General features: G+C 38.1%; 4 protein-coding genes across 6 annotated transcripts; 2 read left to right on the forward strand and 2 right to left on the reverse strand.

The window, feature by feature from the left end:
* Positions 1-61: 61 nt before the first annotated feature.
* Positions 62-4,526, forward strand: LOC149612674 (uncharacterized). Its single transcript, XM_089858198.1, has 2 exons — positions 62-2,519; positions 2,609-4,526. Exon 2 carries the CDS (start codon positions 3,393-3,395, stop codon positions 4,260-4,262), a length of 870 nt encoding a protein of 289 aa, XP_089714324.1. The 5' UTR covers positions 62-2,519; positions 2,609-3,392; the 3' UTR covers positions 4,263-4,526.
* Positions 4,527-4,653: 127 nt separating this feature from the next.
* Positions 4,654-11,303, forward strand: LOC149612675 (uncharacterized). 3 transcript variants are annotated; one of them, XM_089858191.1, is made up of 7 exons: positions 4,943-5,604; positions 5,681-5,937; positions 6,052-6,570; positions 6,865-7,090; positions 7,825-8,189; positions 8,310-8,373; positions 8,531-8,669. In XM_089858191.1, the coding sequence occupies exons 1-6, from the start codon at positions 5,601-5,603 to the stop codon at positions 8,325-8,327; spliced, it is 1,389 nt and encodes a 462-aa protein (XP_089714317.1). In that variant the 5' UTR covers positions 4,943-5,600; the 3' UTR covers positions 8,328-8,373; positions 8,531-8,669. The 3 variants fall into 3 exon arrangements, with proteins under 3 accessions (XP_089714316.1, XP_089714317.1, XP_089714315.1); XM_089858190.1 differs by lacking the exons at positions 4,943-5,604; positions 8,310-8,373 and adding an exon at positions 4,654-4,873 and having other exon boundaries at positions 8,531-11,303; XM_089858189.1 differs by lacking the exon at positions 8,310-8,373 and having other exon boundaries at positions 4,944-5,604; positions 8,531-11,303.
* Positions 11,304-11,884: 581 nt separating this feature from the next.
* LOC149612676 (uncharacterized) lies at positions 11,885-12,937 on the reverse strand. The gene is made up of 2 exons (XM_089858256.1): positions 12,527-12,937; positions 11,885-12,443 (listed from the first exon to the last, which is right to left on the reverse strand). The coding sequence occupies exons 1-2, from the start codon at positions 12,559-12,561 to the stop codon at positions 12,035-12,037; spliced, it is 444 nt and encodes a 147-aa protein (XP_089714382.1). The 5' UTR covers positions 12,562-12,937; the 3' UTR covers positions 11,885-12,034.
* A 5,352-nt stretch (positions 12,938-18,289) lies between these two features.
* LOC149612677 (cytochrome P450 4V2-like) lies at positions 18,290-19,761 on the reverse strand. Its single transcript, XM_089858330.1, has 6 exons — positions 19,451-19,761; positions 19,219-19,342; positions 18,995-19,150; positions 18,764-18,937; positions 18,615-18,681; positions 18,290-18,516 (listed from the first exon to the last, which is right to left on the reverse strand). The coding sequence occupies exons 2-6, from the start codon at positions 19,225-19,227 to the stop codon at positions 18,449-18,451; spliced, it is 474 nt and encodes a 157-aa protein (XP_089714456.1). The 5' UTR covers positions 19,228-19,342; positions 19,451-19,761; the 3' UTR covers positions 18,290-18,448.
* Positions 19,762-20,817: the final 1,056 nt, after the last annotated feature.

Genomic DNA, 20,817 nt, shown 5'->3' on the forward strand with positions numbered 1-20,817 from the left:
TCGAGAAAACGCGCGAAATCAGAACGAAAACCTGTCCACCGAAGTCAATTTCGAGGACGTTCAAGAACAATTAAGGAGTATTTCCCTTACAATGACGATAACGACCCCGCCTAAAGAGTCCCTTATCAACATTAAGGCTTTCAATTCGCTGAAAAACCTGGCTTCTACGTTTCCCTCATAACCTTCGCTTAAAGGATCAAAGACGTACGGGAGAGCTAACCGCCGACGAAATTCGCCTTGCCGAAATATATTGGTCCGCACTACCCAAAAGGAGTAGTTCCCGGAAGAAGTCCAATGCCTCGTCAACGGACAATCTATCGCTAAGGACTCTAAGGTCCTTACCCTCCATCCACACCTGGATAATCACGGTCTCCTACGCATTGGAGGTCGACTAAAAGGCAGCGAGCTCTCACACGCTGAACGTCAGCCATGGCTTCTCGCTCATAACCACCCATTCACGGAACTTCTTGTCAAAAACGCCCATGAGAAAGTCATGCACGCCGGCGTTGTCATAACAACGGTGTCGCTACGCGAAAAGTTTTGGATTATCAAGTCGCGCAGTTTCGCGAGTTCCATTCTTAAAAATTGCAATGTCTGCAAATATTTTCGCGTAAAACCCTCGGACGCAGTAATGGCCCCCTTGCCAGAGTTTCGTACGACCCAAACGCCCGCTTTCGAGAACTGTGGATTGGACTTCGCCGGTCCTCTCTACACGCGAGACAATGCAAAATGCTACGTCGCTCTATTCACTTGTGCCGTCACAAGAGCGGTGCACCTCGAACTTGTATCTGACCAGTCCACGGATACCTTTCTCCTCGCTTTCAGGAAATTCGTCTCGCGTCGCGGAATGGTAAAACATGTCTACTCAGACAACGCTAAAACATTTAAACGCGCCAAAACTGATCTCAGTGATCTATGGAAAAACGTGGACAGTCCGGAAGTCGCTCGCTATTTCGGAAACAACCAAATCGCAGACCCCGTTGACCGGACCTCAATCGCCTACCGGTAGCGGCACGCCGATGCCGCCGCCGCCCGGAATTCTAACGCTCACCGGGAGCGGAACCTCAAGCCAACCGGGTGCCGGCCAGATGACCGCCGCGCCACCGAATACCGCTCCAGCCATAAGACGGCCAAAATTAGAAATCCGACGATTCTCGGGAGAAATCAACGATTGGCAGAATTTCTGGGCGCATTATGGATGCTCTATTCATAATAACCCGACTCTCTCCAAACCGGAGAAATTCAGTTACCTTATTTCGTATTTAGAAGGCCTCGCTCTAGACGCAGTAAATGGTTTATCGTTATCAGACGCAAACTACGATTACGCAATCTCCGAACTTATAAGAAGATTTGGCCGTAAACAAATGCTAGTTTCAGAGTACACGCACAACCTACTCTGCCTGCTAGCTGTAAAAAGTCCAGCGACTTGGCTGGTCTACGGAAACTCTACGACACGTGCGTGTTGCGGATAAGAAGCCTGGAAAACCTACAGGTCATTGACCAAACTTACGGGAGCCTCCTTGGTCCAATCATTACACAACGACTCCCGGAAGACATTACGCTAGCATTCAGCCGAGAACACGACGCCGTTGGCCAATTACGAATTGCCGACTTAATGAACTTTCTAAGGAACGCGCCTCGCGGCCTCCGTCTTAACGCGCTTGACAGCTCAAAACTTAGAACGGAGATTCGTCGAACCTGATCGCAGACCCCCCGAAAGACCGTCGCAACCGCGGGACTTTAATCGATACGATAGCCGAAGGCCAAGGCCTCCGTTCGTGGCTGCCACGCTAACCGTGAATACCGGAAATAAATCCTGCCTCTACTGCGGAAAAAATGATCACACACCAGTACGCAGTGTACAGAACTATCGCTTCAAGACAGAAAAGCCCAGCTTAGCCAGAAAAAGCGCCGCTTTATTTGTCTTCGGGACCAACATCAAGCTCGCGAGTGCACCTCCAGATTTCGCACGTGTTAGAAATCTGGAGGACGTCATCACTCAAGTGTCTGTGATCGAACCGAGACGCGTATCGCGAATAACCCTCCCCAAAACCCGCCAATCGAAAGTGGCGTATCGCGGATGACAGCCGTCGTCACTAGAGAAAAGACTGAAGCCGTGTTCCTGCAAACCGCTTTAGCAGAAGCCAGTCGCCCAGGTGAAACCGAGCATAAATCAGTCAGATGCCTACTCGACACCGGCAGCCACGTGACCTTTATCAAAGAAGCCGTATCTCGAGAACTTGGACTACAGATTCTATCCGAAGAATTCCTAGAAACCAACAGTTTCGGAAGCCAGACGTCAGAGAGAGCCCTGAGACGAAAGGTGCAACTAGAACTGAGGAGCCGCCACAATCCCGAGAAAAGCGTTCTCATTCAAGCCTACGAAACACCGACAATCTGTGGGTCAGTTTTCGCCGTACCTGGTGCCGAGCTCGCTAGCGAATTCCAAAAGCGAAATCTCCTCATGGCAGACTTGACCACGGTAGAAATTGGACATAATAACCAACTTTGTTAATGAGGTACGACACTTTTGAATTAAAATGTTAAAAAGGTTTGAAAGACCACTTGTTGTACAATAATAAAAATAGTTTTTATTTCTACAATTTAGTAGACGACTAGTTTCGTTACCATTCGGTAGCTTCTTCAAGTGGCGGATTATTTATGGGCTCTCGCAAGCGGAAGAAGCCAACGGTTCGGGCCTACTCTTACCGCGCGGGCTAGAAACCATCTTTGGTTGGACACTCCAAGGCCCAGCTACGGTAGCCGCACTTGACAAAGGAGTAAACGCGATCTCTATCATTTTTTCAACACGATCGCGCCTCAAGAGGAAGAAGCCATCTCAACCCAACTTCGCGCTTTTTGGGAACTGGAATCTTGGAAAACGATGAAGATAAAGACTTGGGAAGAAAAACGCTTGAAAGGTTCGCTAAATCCACGGTTTTCGAAAACGGCCGCTACGCCGTCGCGTTACCTTTCAAACCGAGCAACCTAACCGACCTAATTTTAAAGCTTCGCTAAAATCCCGTTGATTTTATCGAATATAATCAAATTATAAAAGATCAAATCTCCACCGGCGTTGTCGAGAAAATCGATCCGTTCGCGAAAACAATCGGGCCGCTATATTATCTACCGCATCGCTCCGTAGTCAGAGAAGCCAGTACGACCACCAGAACCCGTATCGTTTATGATGCATCTTCGCACGCGCCAAATGTTTCGAGCCTCAACGCTTGCCTCGAAGCTGGCCCCAATCTTAATCCGGAGCTATACGATATTCTCATTCGCTTTCGTGAGAAAAGAAATAGCCTTCACCGCTGACGTAGCCAGATGCCCTACGATTCTTATGGGTTGACGTCGACAGCCCATTCGCAAACCACGCGCTACAAACCTACAGAATGACACGCGTCCCCTTTGGCGCTACTTCTAGTCCGTTTCTCTTGGCAGCCACCCTACGCCTACACGCTAAAAAATATCACCAAGTCTACCCGGAAGCAAGCGCCCTTTTAGACGACTCTATGTACGTCGACGACTTGGCTTCAAACGCTGACGCTGACCGAGAAGCCTCGCGCTTAACTTCAGAAGTGGACAAAATCATGCTAGACGCTGGCACGAAGCTAACCAAGTGGCAAACTAACTCAACTAAGCTGAGAGAGGTACTCGCCAAGAAAAATCCCGCAGCTAAACCAGCCAATCACCAAACGTCCTTCGCACCATCCAAAGTCCTTGGACTTACACGGGACAGCTCGGAAGACGTTCTAACCTTCGAGATTAAAGACCTTTTGAAGTTTATCCAGAGCCGAGACAACACTAAAAGATGGGTACTGAAGTCAGTCGCGAAAATCTTCGACCCACTTGGCTTCCTCGCTCCCTTCGCAGTACGAGCCAAACTTCTCTTCCAACAACTCTGGGAACAAGGTTTGTCCTGGGACGAGCCCCTGCCTGACCACGTAGCTGAATCATTTGAAGCCCGGTGCTGCGAACTTGAAGATCTCACCGCTATTAAAATTCCCCGCCACTACTACCAGAGAACCGCCGAAATCGCCGTCGACAGCATCGAACTTCACTGCTTTTCGGACGCAAGTCCTAAAGCGTACGCCACCGTAGCATACTTCAGCTACCGGAGCAAGGAAGGAAAATTCGCGTCAACCTTAATCACGGCAATATCTCGAGTAGCCCCGCTAAAAAGACTAACGCTTCCCCAACTCGAGCTGATGGAAGCTCTTCTAGCCGCCAAACTAGTCAATCACCCGGACCGGGACCAGTGATCCTTCCCCTAATTTTTTTTCTACTGGTCCAAGGACTTGTGGTCGTTCTCTCTTCTAAAAAAATCTCTCTCGGCTTAGGGTTGTATACACAACTGGACTCCTGGAGTCGAAATTTATGTTAAAATGAAAATAATTAAAGAGGTCCCCATATCAATTTTTAATAAAAGTAGGAATTAATAAACTAGTCATTGGGACCAGTGACCCTCACGTTTTGAATAAAAAAAGTGGTCCAAGCTATTAATAAACTTGTTTTTGACCTGTAAACCTGTCTTATTTCCTAGCCTGGTAATAGCGTTTTCCTTTTGGTCCTCACGGAGCGCTCCCAAGGAGCAATAAAAATGGTAGTAGTAGTTTCCAGCTTCTTTAAAGACTGTTTTTGAAGAATAGGATCTCCTATTTTTATTCCTCCATGGAGCGCTCCGCGAGAACCCAAAGGATAACGCTATAAAACTAGCGCATGCGCCCGCTCGCCCAAGCCAAAGACCTGTGACATAGCGTCTGCTTCGTCAATTTTCAAATAAACAACAAATTCGGTTGCGGTTACTTCGCGCATCGAAGACATAAGGTTATCGACTTCTCTCAGAAGTCTTTGCTTTTTGGGATCATCTCAAGTAACTACTCCATTATACATTAAATATGTTTAAAGCTATTAAGGTTATAACAGCTTTTACATTCAAGCCTTGGCTATTAAAAACTTTAACAGTAAAACTAGATTTTTCAATTTTTTTTTTTTTTTTTGCTCCAACGAGGTTGTCGACGAGCTAGGGCTTGTGTAGCCTTACAGCTCCAAATATAAGTTAGATAATGTGAGAAATCAAATGCCCAAAAATTTTTTAACTCCGGTTTTAAAAAGGAATATTGATGACTGGGAGACGAGGTCATTCGGGAGGGAATTCCAAATAGGGATGGTTCGACGGAAGAAAGAGTGTCTCAGGGGGCCTTTGCTAGAAGGGGGAAGGAATAGCTTTCTATTATTGCCGCGCGTTCGATGGAGGTGGGGAACCGAGGTGAAATAACGCTGGTTTGATTTACTAAGAACTCTATAGAGACTGACGAGGTCTAGATAGGTACGCCGCAGCGAAAGGGGGGTCCATCCCAAAGCAGATAATCTGGTGGCGCGAGGAAGATGACGCAGGGACGTACAGAGCTTGGAAGCGCGACCTTGTACACTATCAAGGAGGGCAATATCGCTTTGGAAAGAGGGGTTCCATAGTTGGCTTCCAAACTCCAGTAATGGCTGCACATAGCAGTGGTAGAGACGTGTGAGAAGCTGGGGAGAGAGGTTTGGGAAATTGGCCTTGCAAGGAGACCGTTAGCACAACTGCATGCTTGCATAACATGAGTTACTGTTTGACATGATACATTATTGATCATTTTTAACATATTTTTCATTGAATCTTTATTGAATTATAATTCAGATCTCAAAATGGCTCAAACCAGTCCTGATCCAAAAATCTCCAATGATTGGAATTCTGTTTTTCCTACCTCAATACAAAATGACACCAACTCATGTGACGTTATGAAGCGACTTTTAGCGTTGTCAGTTTCGAATATTCTATATGTAAGAGGAATTTTCCCAGAGGATGCCTTTTGCAATCAAGAAATCAATGGCCGTTACTTAAAAATGATGAATGATTCCACAAAACCTCTTGGAATGAGAGAGGTTGTCGGATGGGTAAATAATGTTCCAAAACTTAATTACCTAGGCCTAATTCTTAATAGCTAATTGTAGTTAGACGTATCAACTCTAAAAATATGTTTCCTTTTTTACTCTACTGATGATTTTTAGGTCAAGGCTTGTTTTGATGCCTTAGAACGAAAGTATTTACGTCGAGCCATCTTTGGCATACACTTGGATGAAAGAAATACATACAAGCTCTTGGAAGCTTACATTTTCCGCTTTAGCTACACTGAAAACGAAACAATTATCTCAGTTAACAACGAGGCTAGCACTTCAGTTCCCAAAAATATAACTGCCGATATGATAAAGATGAACACTGTAAATTTCATCAAAAGCATCGAGGAATTCACTGAGAACTTGAAACCCCTTCCACCCATTTGCCATTTGACGATTAAACTTCTTTACTATGATGAAATGACTCCGAAAGATTACGAACCCGCTGGTTTCGAGAGTTGTAGCCATTATCCTTACCAGTTTGAGGGGGATTACGATGCTCCTATCCTTAAAGTTGGAAAACTGAATACCTATTACCACACTATGAGCATGAGTGCTCGGTCATGGGCTTTAAAAGGAAATACCGATAACAATAATAACTCCTCGCAACAGTCCAATCATTTGTCTCAAAATGTTAGTGTTAACCATGTTTTACTTTCACATTATGGTTAAAGGAAAAGTTCATGTAACATAACATGTTATCTTCAAAGAACTGCCTTTTTCTAAATATAAAAGGAATAATATTAAAATAAATCAATAAATGATGTCTTATTACAATAAGATAATTAACATTTAATGCTAATTATCATATTGTAATAAGAGATCATTTATTTAATTCCTTTTATATTTAGAAAACGGCCGTTCTTCTAACGTATAATCTTATGTTACCTGAACTTTTCCTTGAAAACATCGTGAATCCCAATTTAGAGCCAGCACGAGAAGCCTAACAAAGAAAATGTGCCGGAACAAATTCCGGAGCCGGTAGGTGATGATGAGTTTGATATTGTATGTCCATGTGGAGACGTTACGGATGACGGTCTGATGGTTGGTTGTGAGGATTGCAAGAAATGGCAACACATAGAGTGTTTTGGAGTCTTGAAAATTGATGCAATTCCTACATTGCACATTTGCGATTCTTGCCATGGAACCAACGGTAACTTTAGTTGTCTTTGGCACTTACAGGGAGCTAAGCGGTCTTATAGATAGTTTTCACACATGGAGGATTCATACCATTTACACCAGGATGCCGGGCTATCTGGCGGACAAAAACACGTCTGCTTTTGTCCTCCAGATAGCCCGGCATCCTGGTGTAAATGGTATGAATCCTCCATGTGTGAAAACTATAATTATATAATTCCTATGAAACCCTATATTTTTGAACCTATCATATATTATCCTATAATTCCATGAAAGGCCCTATAATACCCTGTAATTTCCTGAAAGATCCTATAATACACTATATTTTTTACTTATACATGAAGTTTTCGTATAGTTTAGGCATCAAATTTATCCTAAAATTTAGTTATTGCTCTTTTAAAATAGAGATGACATTTGACTAGATTTGACCGAAATTTATCAAGCGGAGTTTGTGTTCAGGATTTTTTAATTATATTATATCATTTAATTAAGTTCCTCTGAATTTTCAAAGTAAAATCCAATTTGCTATTCTTTTTTAATAGATTTTTCTACATAGTTTAAGCCAAATAGTATTATATATGAGCATCCATTTTTATTCCTATAATTTCCTATAAAACACGTGATTTTTTTCACCTATAAAATCCTCTAATTCCGGGAGAAAAAATACCTATTATTCCTATTCCTATAAGGAATTTAAACTTTCGGTTGGGCTTAAGTCAGGCAACAAAAATCTTCATTCTTTACATTCAGGCCAAGAATGCTCGGATCCGATAATTGCCAGTTTGCCACCGAATAAACGCAAAGATCTGGCCCTTTACCGAAGAATTCTACGTCATTGTGCAAGAATCGATGAAGCTTACGTCACACTCAATCAAATCATGAAAAAACTTGAGGTTGAACGATTCGTAGCTCAAAACATTATGAAACAAATGGAAAGCGAGAAATACCTAATGGGTACGAAAATCACGAAGAATGTTCAGAAAGGAAGTAAAAAGATCGACAAGAAACGTATCGAGGAAGATGGCTCCCAAAAGTATTTTAATCCTGATTATGACATCACTTTAACTTCGTTTTATAAAGCAGCCTCATTTGAAGCCAAGAAGGGACCGAGCAAGGTACGTAATTCATTTATTATAGTGTGTGGTTGGTTCCATGGTTTTCGTTTTCGTTCAAAATGTCTCTGCAAGAAATGGAGCTTTAAACGTTAGCTTTGAAGTACCGGTTTCCGTTTTCAGGGTAATGTTTGGCAGTAATTGAGTTTTGCTGCAAAATGTTTGGGGAATAATATACTTTTTATCGGTATGTTCTGCACATTATGGAGCACACACATATTGTCTATTATCACTGTAAATATTAAACAAACGCAATAGTCTGGTTTTCTGTGCTAAATAGGCCAAAATTTCAATCAAACAACATTAAAAAGCTAGCTTCAACAGTAGATAATTTAAATTTTTAGCGCAAGCCCGCGGCGGGAGACGCAAACACTTCGAACAGCTCATTGGATATTTTTGATAATACTGACTTAGAAAGTGTTATCAGTAAAACAGAATCACTTTCAATTGACCCTGAACCACGTAATTCCATGAACAAACGGAAAACTAATCAGTTAAGACCAGGATCAGGTGAGGGAGACAATGAATTGGTCGAAAATAACCCGAACAAACGTGCAAAAAACAGCCAAGGTGATAAAAATATTAACGTTTGAACAAAATGCTCGTAAACATTTTGTTTCCGATATATTTAATTTTATTTTAAATGACATGTAATGTCAAACATTTTTTGAAAAAAAAACAAAAAAACAAAAAAAAACGGGAGTATTTAAGGGAGTTCTACGATATGGGACCAAAGATATTTGTTAAAGTTGTCATGAAAGCTCAGTATTCTAGTAACCAGTTACTTAAAACCTGCTCAAAACTGGTTACGGTATATTATTAGTGCAATACATTTGATTATGTTACTTGAGTAACAAATTTTCGGTAAATTATCCCATAATTAAAATTTAATCAATGTTATCAAGGTAAATATATTATAAACTATATATTTATTTATTCATTCGACTTAAAATTCATTCGAACTTAGTGTAATTAAACAAATTCTTTAATTGCGTAGTTTAAGCGATGTGATATTAGGTTTTTATTTTATTCCTAGTCAAATATTGACAATTTCTAAGTCAAGAACAAAATTGAAAGCCCAAAGATGTACATTTAGTCATAACTCTTATCTATAGTCGTATAACTCCCTTATAAACTCAGCTCATTATCATATATCGTTCAGTGTAATAAATCAATTTAACCGTCCATATTATATCGTTAAAAATATATTTATATGTTAAATGAAATGTTTATTGTATAATAATAATATCAACTAGGCACCTTTTTGTGATAAAAAACAAAGAAATATACTAATAAGAATCTCTAGTCTAGGCTGACACTGAAATATTTTAGTCTGAAAATGCCCTGACGATTTCTTAACATCGTAACCATAAATTTTTTTCAGACTAATTGTTTTCAGTAACGAAAGTTTTATTTTAAAATTTCAATTTGGGAAAACTGACATAATTGGTTTAAAAATTTAACCAATGTTATTACTATTATTATTATTTATATCTTTAATGATGCAACCAGTCGTTGTCATTGTTTAACTGTGATCAATTGTTCATCTGTATAAATACTATATATATTATATATTTATATATTTGGAAACTTTAAAATAACCAAAAAAAAATATTTTTAAAATATTAATTCACCACTTCAAACTTTAGGCACAAGTGAACTGATGATACAGTTCATAATATCATATGACATTGTAGGTTGTAGCTTATTCATTTGGGACCAAATACAATCGCCGAAATAAGTAAATAGATACGAGGTTGTTAAAGGGATATTTAAGAGCAGCAAATAGTTTTTGTTAGCGTTATTATGAAATATTTAGTTTGTAAATCAAATCATTTTGGTATTTTTATCCATGTGTTTCGATTAAAATTTCTCGTGTTGTATTTTGATTAAAATTTCACGTGGCGCCTTTCGATTAAAATTATTACGTGTCGCGTGTTTCCGTTAAAATTTTCACGTGTCGCGTGTTTCGATTAAAATTTTCGCGTTTCGATTTAAATTTTCACGTGTCGCGTGTTTCGATTAAAATTTTCACGTGTCGCGCGTTTCCGTTAAAATGTTCACGTGGCGCGTGTTTTGATTAAAATTTTCACGTGTCGCGTGTTTCGATTAAAATTTTCGCGTTTCGATTTAAATTTTCACGTGTCGCGTGTTTCGATTAAAATTTCTCGTGTCGCGCGTTTCCGTTAAAATGTTCACGTGGCGCGTGTTTCGATTAAAATTTTCAAGTGTCGCGCGTTTCCGTTAAAATGTTCACGTGGCGCGTGTTTTGATTAAAAATTTTCACGTGTCGCGTGTTTCGATTAAAATTTCTCGTGTCGCGCGTTTCCGTTAAAATGTTCACGTGGCGCGTGTTTCGATTAAAATTTCTCGTGTCGCGCGTTTCCGTTAAAATGTTCACGTGGCGCGTGTTTCGATTAAAATTTTCACGTGTAGCGTTTCGATTAAAATTTCTACCACTACTACTACTAGATCGTTCTGTGATTGGCCATGAAGTTTAATCGAATTTTTTGGCGCTCCTTATTTGGTAGTTAGTAAGGTACTAATTTTCGGTGAATTAAAGCGTTCCTTTTGTTTATTTTCACTTGAGATATTTGCGTTTAAAAGTACATACCAACTTCAATATAGTTCCAATATATTTCTATTTCGTTAACTGCGTAAAATATTTTATTAAATATATTATGATATATATCTATAATTATTTAAACAAAGCCATTATATGTTATTGTTAGACATATCAAACATGTTCAAAATATCCAACACTTAACATGTATGTATAAGACATGAAAGCGGTATTTTACTAGTCAAAACATAAAGATGCAAAACGCAACAAACAAAAAATCTGCAGTGCCTTAACATGATACAAAATACATAAAACACCCGCGCGCATTTATTGTTTATGTATTAATGTTCTTGGCGTCATACAATACACATGCGTATATCCTATTTAAAAAAACACGTTTCCAAAATATATATCGTTAATTTTGTTCAACATTGGCATAATTTAATGTGCCTTAAGGTTATATGTTGTGACTAAAGAACCAAAAAGAAAAGAAAAAAAAACACTCTTAAAATGTTACCAAAATAAAAATATTTTATTACACTTTAACATGAAAATGTGTACGTTTTTAATTGAAATTTGAATCCCATTGTGAAATTTGAATTAGTACCTTAGTAAGCAATCGCAACGCCACGTTTGGGCCGTGATGACATCTTCAAATATCATCGCAGTACCGAAAGAATTCAAGGCAAGTCCACCTCTATAAATATTTTATTCACTTCAAGACAAAACGAGAGTAGTAAATTATTCAGCTCAAACGACTTTACCAAAAAAGTGTGAAATTTTGCAGGACGTTGATTCTTAAGTAGTAGGCGAGCATAAAGAAAGATTTCTTCAATCCGCCGCCATCTTGAAAAATCGCGGCCAGAAATGTACTAAAACCTTAATTATCTCATAAAGTAGTACATTTCAACAGATTTCTTCAATATTTTATACAAAGGAAGGGTCTTATGACTTTTGGGGCTTCGGTTTTCCATCATATTTGCAAATTGCGGCCTGAAAAACTAATGAAAGCATCCCGACGTGTGCCTTTGCTACTAAGATAGTCGTTATATATGAAATAATGAAGCAATTGCGTCAATCTTATATAATTTTAATATTTGTAACGTAATATTTATCCAACAAAGGGTTAATTATATTATAATTACAATATTTTAATAGACTCTTTTTCTCTTAACAATTTATTTTCTGTGTTTTATATAGATATATATTTCAATTGTTTACAAAAGTATTTACAAACTCTTTTAAGAATATTATCAATTCTTTTTACAAAAACTAAATAACTCTTTCATATACTTATTGCTGTCCATTTATAGTAGTAGACTGATTGCAATTTGAATTTATCGAACTTAACGATGCTGTTTAAAACCCCCATCATTTCACGATGGCGTTTAGCTTGACTTCTTTCGCTTTCAGCTTGGGCTCTTCTTATATCTTCGCGTAATAAGTATAATTGGTCGATAACTTGGGCATTGGTACTTCTACCCTTTTGCTCGTTAAGTTCACGTAAGTCTCTACGAAGTAACGTTAACTGTTCGGCGACTCTCGTTTCTTGCTTCGTACGAGTTTGACCCGGTCTAGCAATGGAACCCATTTCATTGGCAACTATTTGAGCGGCGATTGCCGAATATTCGGCTTGGACTTCGCGGTCACAGTGACGTTTGGATGGAGGAACGGTAGTAACTTCACCTTCTTCGCTATAAAAATGATTATAAAACTCTTATTTTAATTAATTAACAATGTATTAATTAGTAGAAGAAGGTTTCATGTATTTACTAACCATGCATCAAATTCAATGTAGCCAGTGGCATCCATTGTATCATCACCCGTTTCGGCGTTAAAGTCAAATTCGTTCCAACCACTCAATTTGTCCAAGACCAATTTTATTTCTCTGGGTAAAATATAATGTTAAGAGGTTCGATTTACCAGACGCCACTAAAGCAATGGCGGATGGCGCAGTAGTCTTTGATTATTTTTAAGACTAATTAAATGTACTTATTATCATATTGTAATAAGAAATCGTTTATTTTAATTTAATATTTAATTCCTTTTATATTTAGAAAAGGCCTTTCTTTTAAGGTATAATCATAATGTTATGTTTCCTGAACTTTTTTTTTTAAGCGGAATTTAAAACAATTAGGTCTCGCCTGTGGTTTAGCTCAAACCACGACGCTATAGTCGAGGGGCGGAGCTAATCAGACCGCTTTGTTTTAGCTCCCCCCTCGTGGATGAGTTATGATTGGTTCAAAGGTAAAATTGGTGTGTAGAAGATTAGCCAGCATGTTAGGAGCGTCTTGTTTCATAGAATTTTTGTAGGATCTCAGTAACGTTTTCCATCGGTTTTCAATTTGACCGTATTGAAAATGGTTTCCATTTTCGCGCATAAAGGCTGTCAGGTGCTGATACATGATTTTTTTACTAGGTATTTCTCTAGTTCGAACTTTTTCCATCATTAACGGCATTTGAGAAAGAAGTAACCTTGTGTTTGTGTCGTTCCAACCGCAAGAACCACTTGGTGTGCAAATAACTTCGTACTGGAAAGAAGATTACACGTTTCCGCATAAGTTTATAAGTGATATGTTCCATAAGTATTCCAATAGGCATATCACAGTCTGATTCATTTCAAAAATTGAATATTAACTTTTCAGTCCAAGTTTTCCCCTAGTGTCTAAAGTCATTATTCCTAATCAATTTTAATTCATTTAAGCCTACACCACTTTTAAATGAAGTAAAAAAGCGGTCTTTATGAACTTTCAACCCCCCCCTTGCCCCCGCTTCGGGAATTTTTTTATTTGTTATCAAAATAATTCAATATTCATAGGATTTTCTTCAAAACTCGCTCGACTTCAAAATAGGCCATTTAGTAAAGAATGCGAGGATAGAAAAGCGGCGGTGTTATTAAAATTACATTAGAGAATTTTTGGGGCATTTTCGTTTGGAGCCAAATGTTGCTATTCGAGCAGACGTTTTTATTGAAAATCCATAAATCCTTGAGAAAAATTTTAAAATCCAGTTTAAGCGGTTTTATCCGCCCCCTCCCCTCCCCCGAGAAAGAGAGAGCGAGAGAGAGAGAGAGAGAGAAATATTACGCAATTTCTTAACTTTGTTATTTTTGTTAAACAATCTTATTGTCTCAGGAGGCTAATTTAGCGAAATGAGCTTGTCTACGTTCGCACTATCAACTTAATTAACGTGGCTAAATATCTCTAATGGGAACACGGCACCCCTGAAAGTCATCTTAGTACATCTTATAGAATTTTCCGTTTCCATGGCAACCGTCCGTCTCCCACGCGCGGCATTCTTATTTTTAATAACAAGCGATTACGCAAATATTTTTAGGTTAAACAATTTACAAGATTGGCAATTATCCAATTAAGGGCGTTAATGAAGTACCCTTTAAACCCACGCGTGACGTCATTCGACCTATAGAACTTAGTAAGAATTAAATAAAACCAATTATTGAGGGTTTAGGCTTTACAAGTATTAGTTCTATTTGTTTGAATATTGGGTGACCCTAAAATGTCTTTGGTGTTTTGGTCACTTCATATTTTGTCGAATTAAGGTTGGAATTTTCTCGCTCAGGTAAACAGATAAGCTATAAGCTATCCTTTCCTTTCGAGTAACGGCACCCCGTGTTATCTAAGCATAGAGCGCCAGACACTCAAACTCGGGCATCCGTCATTACTCCGCCTTTGACGTTTCAATTAAAAATAATAATTATTAAAATGTAATTATTAAAAGTAAATGACTTTCGAGCGGGTAAAGGCATCGATTCTCTTTGAATATACGTCCTGGGATACAAAAATAACATTAAGTGTCACCTGCTGGTTCTTAACGGCCCGAAATTTACCTTAGAAATTGTCTTTAATAACACAGCGCGGTCCGTAAAGTTTCAAGCGGTTAAGGCCTTAATTAAGGCTTTCATTTTGTTAGTTTTAAAACTATTTCACGTTCGCCTCTCGTAATATAAGGCCCTCGAGTGTTTTCGGAACCTGATGCCCTTAATTTGGCCCCAACCCCCGTTTTATATCGCCCAATAAAGGGCCTCACCGTTTCCATTCAAAATTTAAACCCGCTTGGAAATTTTAAGATATTTAATTAACTTAATTGGAAATTTATATTATTCAGGACATTTTAAGTTGTTATTATTCAGTTGGATTTAAATATAATTAGACGGTGTTATTTTAAAGACACGAATTTCTTGGAATTGTAGGAGGGGGGGGGAATTAGTTCTAGCAAAAAAAAAGGAGGGGCCAGCATTGATTTGGCGGGAAATTAAAAACCTATAAGAAACACACGCGACAAGTTAGAATCATTATTGGAATTTTTGAATTCACAAAAACCCCCAAGTTGGGACCTTTATTGCAACCAGGTATGGCGATCGGGCCCCGCTTTGGCAATTACTTAATATATTCCCAATAACTCCACCAATCAATTTCACTTCGCAGCGTTTCCCCCACGCAATCAGTCCTTCCCCCCTTGTCCCTTTCCGCCGACACGAGAGCGTAAGCCAAACTATAGTCTGTCAAACGAAAGAAGAGCCCTGAGAAATTTGTCCAAATTGGTGTCGCCACCATCGACCCCATAGTACTTTATCAACTTGTTTTGTTTTGTCAATAGTCGTCTGTAATATAGTCTGCTATAAACAGATAGGCTTAATCGCAATAGAACCAATAAATTTTGCTATATATATTTAATATGTTTATGTTTCATGGTTTTTTACGATCATCGAGTATTAAAGAATAAAAAACAAAATAAACGACAAGACACCAGTTTTATCTTTGTTGAACTAGCATTGCAATATATTTTAATGACATAAGTTAAAGTACTTTTCCATAAGTCTAAGTAGTAAGTAGTTCAGCATCAAAGCGTCTTCAGTCCACATCTTCATCAGAGTCTTCGCTGTCTTCTTGCATATTAATTTTAAGAGGTTCAATTGTGGTTTCGATGATGGGATCTTTTTCCCAATACTCATGCATTATATTCTCGACGTGAACATTATGAAATAATAAAGCGTCACAGGTCCAGACCAGAACCCTGAAGTACGAAATTGACGAGGTTGCTAAAAGTAGAGGTCACACGGTAGTGAGGATTCCACCGTACCATTGCCAGTTTAACCCGATTGAACTAATATGGGCACAAGTGAAGAACGACGTTGCGAAGCAGAATTCTGGTTTCAAACTCTCGACGGTCAAAGATGCAACATTGAGGGCCATTGAACGTGTGACACCAGAGAATTGGCGTAAGGCAATAGAGCACGTCGAGAATATAATGCATGAGTATTGGGAAAAAGATCCCATCATCGAAACCACAATTGAACCTCTTAAAATAAATATGCAAGAAGACAGCGAAGACTCTGATGAAAACGTGGACTGAAGACGCTTTGATGCTGAACTACTTATGGACAAGTACTTTAACTTATGTCATTAAAATATATTGCAAAGCTAGTTCAACAAAGATAAAACTGGTGTCTTGTCGTTAATTTTGTTTTTTATTCTTTAATACTCGATGATCGCAAAAAACCATGAAACATAAACATATTAAATATATATAGCAAAATTTATTGGTTCTATTGCGATTAAGCCTATCTGTTTATAGCAGACTATATTACAGACGACTATTGACAAAACAAAACAAGTTGATAAAGTACTATGGGGTCGATGGTGGCGACACCAATTTGGACAAATTTCTCACTCTCAGGGCTCTTCTTTCGTTTGACAGACCATAGACGACACTGGAGGCTCGGAAGCTGGGTAAGTGTAACTGGGTTCTCCGGAGTCCCGAGTCCCGAGAATCAAGAATATATACAAATACAATACATAAGAAACCTAAGCCTTGGTCTTAAAGAACATCCAAAAACCAATATCTTTAATATAATGAAATCAATCACCTTTAGTTTTATACCTGGATTGCTTTATTAAACAAAATTTCGACCTGATAGCAAAGTGTTTCTTAGCAAGAGTGTTACAGAAAAATTTATAAAATGAAATAAATATTTTGAGCCGGTAAAATACTAAACAAGCGTCGACTGCTCAAAACAAGTTCAACCATGGAGCCTGTATCTTTTTAAGATTCAGGCTCCATGGTTCAACTTCCACAGAATGAATCAAACTGAAAATGTCAACTTAACTTGTTATTAGGCACAAACCTAGGCCCTCCGTTGTTCTCAATATGCTTGAAAATTGAAGAAATGGGTATCAGCGCGCTAACAGGTTAGCCTGACGTTTAACTCAAGAGCCGTACTTCAGTAATTAACTACAATTAACATACTTAGACTTAATTGTTTCTGATTAGACTAGCCGATCGCACACCCTGAATACTTAATTGTTAAATTAAGAGTATTCCGAAAAGTAACTTCGCTCTAGTTTTTCAGTTAGAGGTGGTTAAATATCACGAAAAACCCCATGTTAATCTCCATAGGAAAATTGGTAAAAGCATGTGAATTTGGCTTTAACGTTACAAAAGAGCAAGGTCTGTATACCGCTTCGCATTATTAGGTCGGAGCATCCTTCAGGGGTGGTAAGCGGGAGATTCTCCTTTTTGTAGTAGGGGGGCTCTAGTAATTTTTTCCCTTACTATGACGTCATACGTGGGCTAGAAACAAGTATCTGCGGTGGCTGCGTCCAGAGAGAAAACGTCTCTCTACTTTGAAAATTGTATACCCCCTTTCTTCTTCACCCCTACCTAACTTTCACGGTTTAGGGCGAGGTCGATTATCCGTTATAAATTCAAATCTTAGGCGGTAACGGCGCGTTGCGCTTCGCCTTTAGTGGCTTTCAGACTAATTCTTTTTGAAAGGTAAATATTATTTACGCCATGAACTTTTAATTTAATGTAAGGTTTTACAAATCTACGAACTATTATAAGAATGAATTATTGCCATCACCCTTTCAAAAGCTGACGATGATAAAATGAAAATGAAAAAAGTTACTACTTGAAATAAAATTTGATACAAAATACTTGGTCTTTTCATTTTAAATGTGGGTACATTATAATTATCCTAAATAACGGTGAACATTATTAAGTATAGCAATTTTGAATGCAAAAAGACCTTCGTGTTTACACGTATATAAAGGCCTTTAACGTCGTTCTTCTTTTTCCGGACATACAAACTTTATTCTCATATAAGACAGCTCGCGTATTCTTTGGCGCCCACGTATGACGTCAATGAAAAGAGCTAGACGAGAGAGGTAGCTAGAACGGTAAACCGTAAAATCCCAACACCGAATACGCCCGCCTTGACAAAAGAGTATCAAGTCATATCTACAAGGGCCTACCGGCCCTGTAGAATAGACTAAAAAACTTTTGTAGGGAAGTTTTAGCCAAGGAGTACTAACTACCTATGAGTAGAATTGGTAGAAAATGTGTTGAGCTAGAAAAATTCTAATAAGGAACCCCGAATTAATAAACTGGTCCCACTGTCTATTTTTTCCAAAAACCATAATTAATAAAGTGGTCCCTGGGACCACTGACCCCAAGTTTTGGAATAAATAAACTGGACCGAGCAATTAATAAACTGGTTTTGGACTTGTAAACCTGTCTTATTTCCAACCCTGCTTCGGGGATTGCCTCTTATAAATCGCGGGCGCTCATTGGCCGGTAGGTCGCTTTACCAAAATTCAAATGCATGTTTTGGATACAAAACTTCAATTATTGTTTAATAGCGATTCAAAAAATCAGAAAAAATTCAAGGCGGCATATTTTAACATAAGGAATCAGAATAAAAATACTCAATTTTTGCCAATAGTATCCCTTTAAGTATTTTATCGCCTAGAAATTTGCAATAGAATTATTTTAAACATTGAAATATACAATGATGATATTATTCGAATATTATTCGAAAACTGAACGATAGTGGAAAAACTGACTTATTTTTAAATCTTTTGTGAGCTGGCGATCAATTAATGAAGCTGGAGAACACAGCCTTAGCGATTCCTGCGGATAATTAAGTTTTTTTAATTAAAATTATAAAATGTGAAGTTTGTAATTTGTGTCTAGGCATTTAATCAAAATTAACCTTTATGACACTTTCGAGGTAGGTCAAGTGTTTCAGGTCGTTGTACTCGATGTCTCTTTCGACATCCCTTCCACAGACGGAAGTCAACTCTTGGTAGACCTTTTCTTGAATCTCCGGGTAAAGACCGAGCATGTACAGGGTGAATGTAGTAGCGACAGAAGTGCTGTCGATACCCTGTGAAAGTAATTTAATATAACCCTTTTTTCATTTAAAGCGCACTTGTTCTATTACCCCTCCAATGATATTTAAGCATTCGTCTCGAAGTTGTTTATCGCTCATCAATTCGGGCTTTTTCTCGAGCATTTCTAGAAGGATTTCCATAAAGTTCACGCTTCGAACGTTATCATCGGGTTCTTTCATATTCGCTTTCTTTCTCATCAACATCATCTGCGAATGAATTGGTGCGGTTTTGTTCGAAATGCTTAAAGTTCGAATTTCAAAACTTGTCTACTTACTTGGAACATCTCATCAATTACTTTAACTGCATTTACGGTTTCTTTTCCCTTAGCAGTCAATTTGAATAATTTCTCCGATTGCAACCATGGTCGAACTAAACGGTAAACGAAGCTTTCTTTGAATCTAGTATTAATGAATATTTTATGTTAATTCTGTTTGAACGGGAAGAACTCCCTGTTCAGGGTTATTTTTCCGTTATTTGGCAGCAGAAAAGATTTTCCGTGTTTTTACCTTTTAGTAGGTTCGAAAAATCGTTCTTGTAAAATCTTTTCATTTTCATAATCAAAAACTGCGTCTACAAGAAAATTAAATTTAAGTTGACTTCAATTTAAGAATTAAACAATGTAAGTACACCAATATGTTGAGCAATTTTCCTCAAAATTCTGTCCAATATTTTTTTACTGAATTCCAAGAAATTTTAGTCAGTAAAAACCAGCCTTAATATAAGCCTAACCAAAAATAAACCCAACCTGAAGCCGATATTGGGATTGAATAATTGAGAACTACGCTTTTAGTTACAATACTTCATGGAAAGAAAAAAAATTAATTTAGCAGTGAATTCCGCGTCATTATTCAAACCGTTTAACAGAAATACGCCTCAATTCTACGCAATGAGTTCCCCGGTTGATGTCACAGAGAAGAATTCTGCGCATCATATGCATGCAGATTCTCAATTTACCCATAATTATGTAGAATGCGCACTTTTCGACTGACTCCGTTATGTCTAATATCTTGGAATCAGACTTTATTTAATTCGGAGGTCTCCCAACATTGGCCCTTAAAACAAGATAAATTGGCACACATGGGGAGTAAGGCAAATCAGCTTGCCCATCTTGTTTAGACAATTTCAATAGCCTCCAATTTAAGAACGTTAATGAGCCTTTATCTAGCAGAAGTGTACTAATTACAACTAGAAGTGTGCCTAAGTTGGTAATTTAAAGCTTTTCAAAGAGTGGACATTTTGAACAATACCTCTAAATAACTTGGTACACATCAGATAGATTAAGGCTCTTTATCCTTCTCAGATGGGAGGCTATTGAAATTGTCTAAACAAGATGGGCAAGCTGAATGTCTTACTCCGGATGTATGCCAATTTCCTTGTTTTTGATCCCATGTACCTTAACACTTTTTATTCAGTTTGACCGAAAAGAACACAATTTAATTAATGACATTATTAAAGAGCTCGCAAATAATGAAATTGTTGAATAAAATTACGTCCATTTGAAAGGAAGAAGTAGTTTTGAAAGAAAACTGACAGAATTACCGTGTGAACGGTGCATTTTCTAGAGGTTGGTGAAGTCAGAAAATCTGATGAGCGAGAAAAAGAGTTCTGAGCATGTATTGCGCATTTATGCTGAACGACCCCTAGTTGACGAAAACCATATTATACATTATTTGAAAAAATTTCTTATCTTAGTTTTTTTCACCAAAATTCCTTAAGTAAAATATTTTATCCTCAAACATGTGCATCATTTGAAAAATAGAACACGTATGCATTTTATTTTCTTTTTAAAATTTAGAGTTAGTTTGAGTATTCGGGCCTATAAGGAGAATAAAATGGACAGAAAATCGTTGATAGCAGACAAAATAAAACAAGC

Source organism: Phalangium opilio, unplaced genomic scaffold (genome assembly GCF_054372755.1).
Source record: "Phalangium opilio isolate 3A_F unplaced genomic scaffold, DU_Popi_V2 ptg000232l_1, whole genome shotgun sequence".
Taxonomy (NCBI): domain Eukaryota; kingdom Metazoa; phylum Arthropoda; class Arachnida; order Opiliones; family Phalangiidae; genus Phalangium; species Phalangium opilio.

Coding starts and splice junctions, on each gene's coding strand:
- LOC149612677 (XM_089858330.1), bottom strand. Junction 18,938..18,994: donor GCTTAAATATCATTGGAGGG/GTAATAGAACAA, acceptor TTACTTTCACAG/GGTATCGACAGCACTTCTGT. Junction 18,517..18,614: donor CACAAAAGATTTAAAAATAA/GTCAGTTTTTCC, acceptor GCAAATTTCTAG/GCGATAAAATACTTAAAGGG.
- LOC149612676 (XM_089858256.1), bottom strand. CDS start 12,561: ATGGATGCCACTGGCTACATTGAATTTGATGCATG. Junction 12,444..12,526: donor TACATTGAATTTGATGCATG/GTTAGTAAATAC, acceptor TCATTTTTATAG/CGAAGAAGGTGAAGTTACTA.
- LOC149612675 (XM_089858189.1), top strand. Junction 6,571..6,864: donor CCAATCATTTGTCTCAAAAT/GTTAGTGTTAAC, acceptor ATCCCAATTTAG/AGCCAGCACGAGAAGCCTAA. Junction 8,190..8,530: donor CCAAGAAGGGACCGAGCAAG/GTACGTAATTCA, acceptor TTAAATTTTTAG/CGCAAGCCCGCGGCGGGAGA.
- LOC149612674 (XM_089858198.1), top strand. CDS start 3,393: ATGACACGCGTCCCCTTTGGCGCTACTTCTAGTCCGTTTCTCTTGGCA.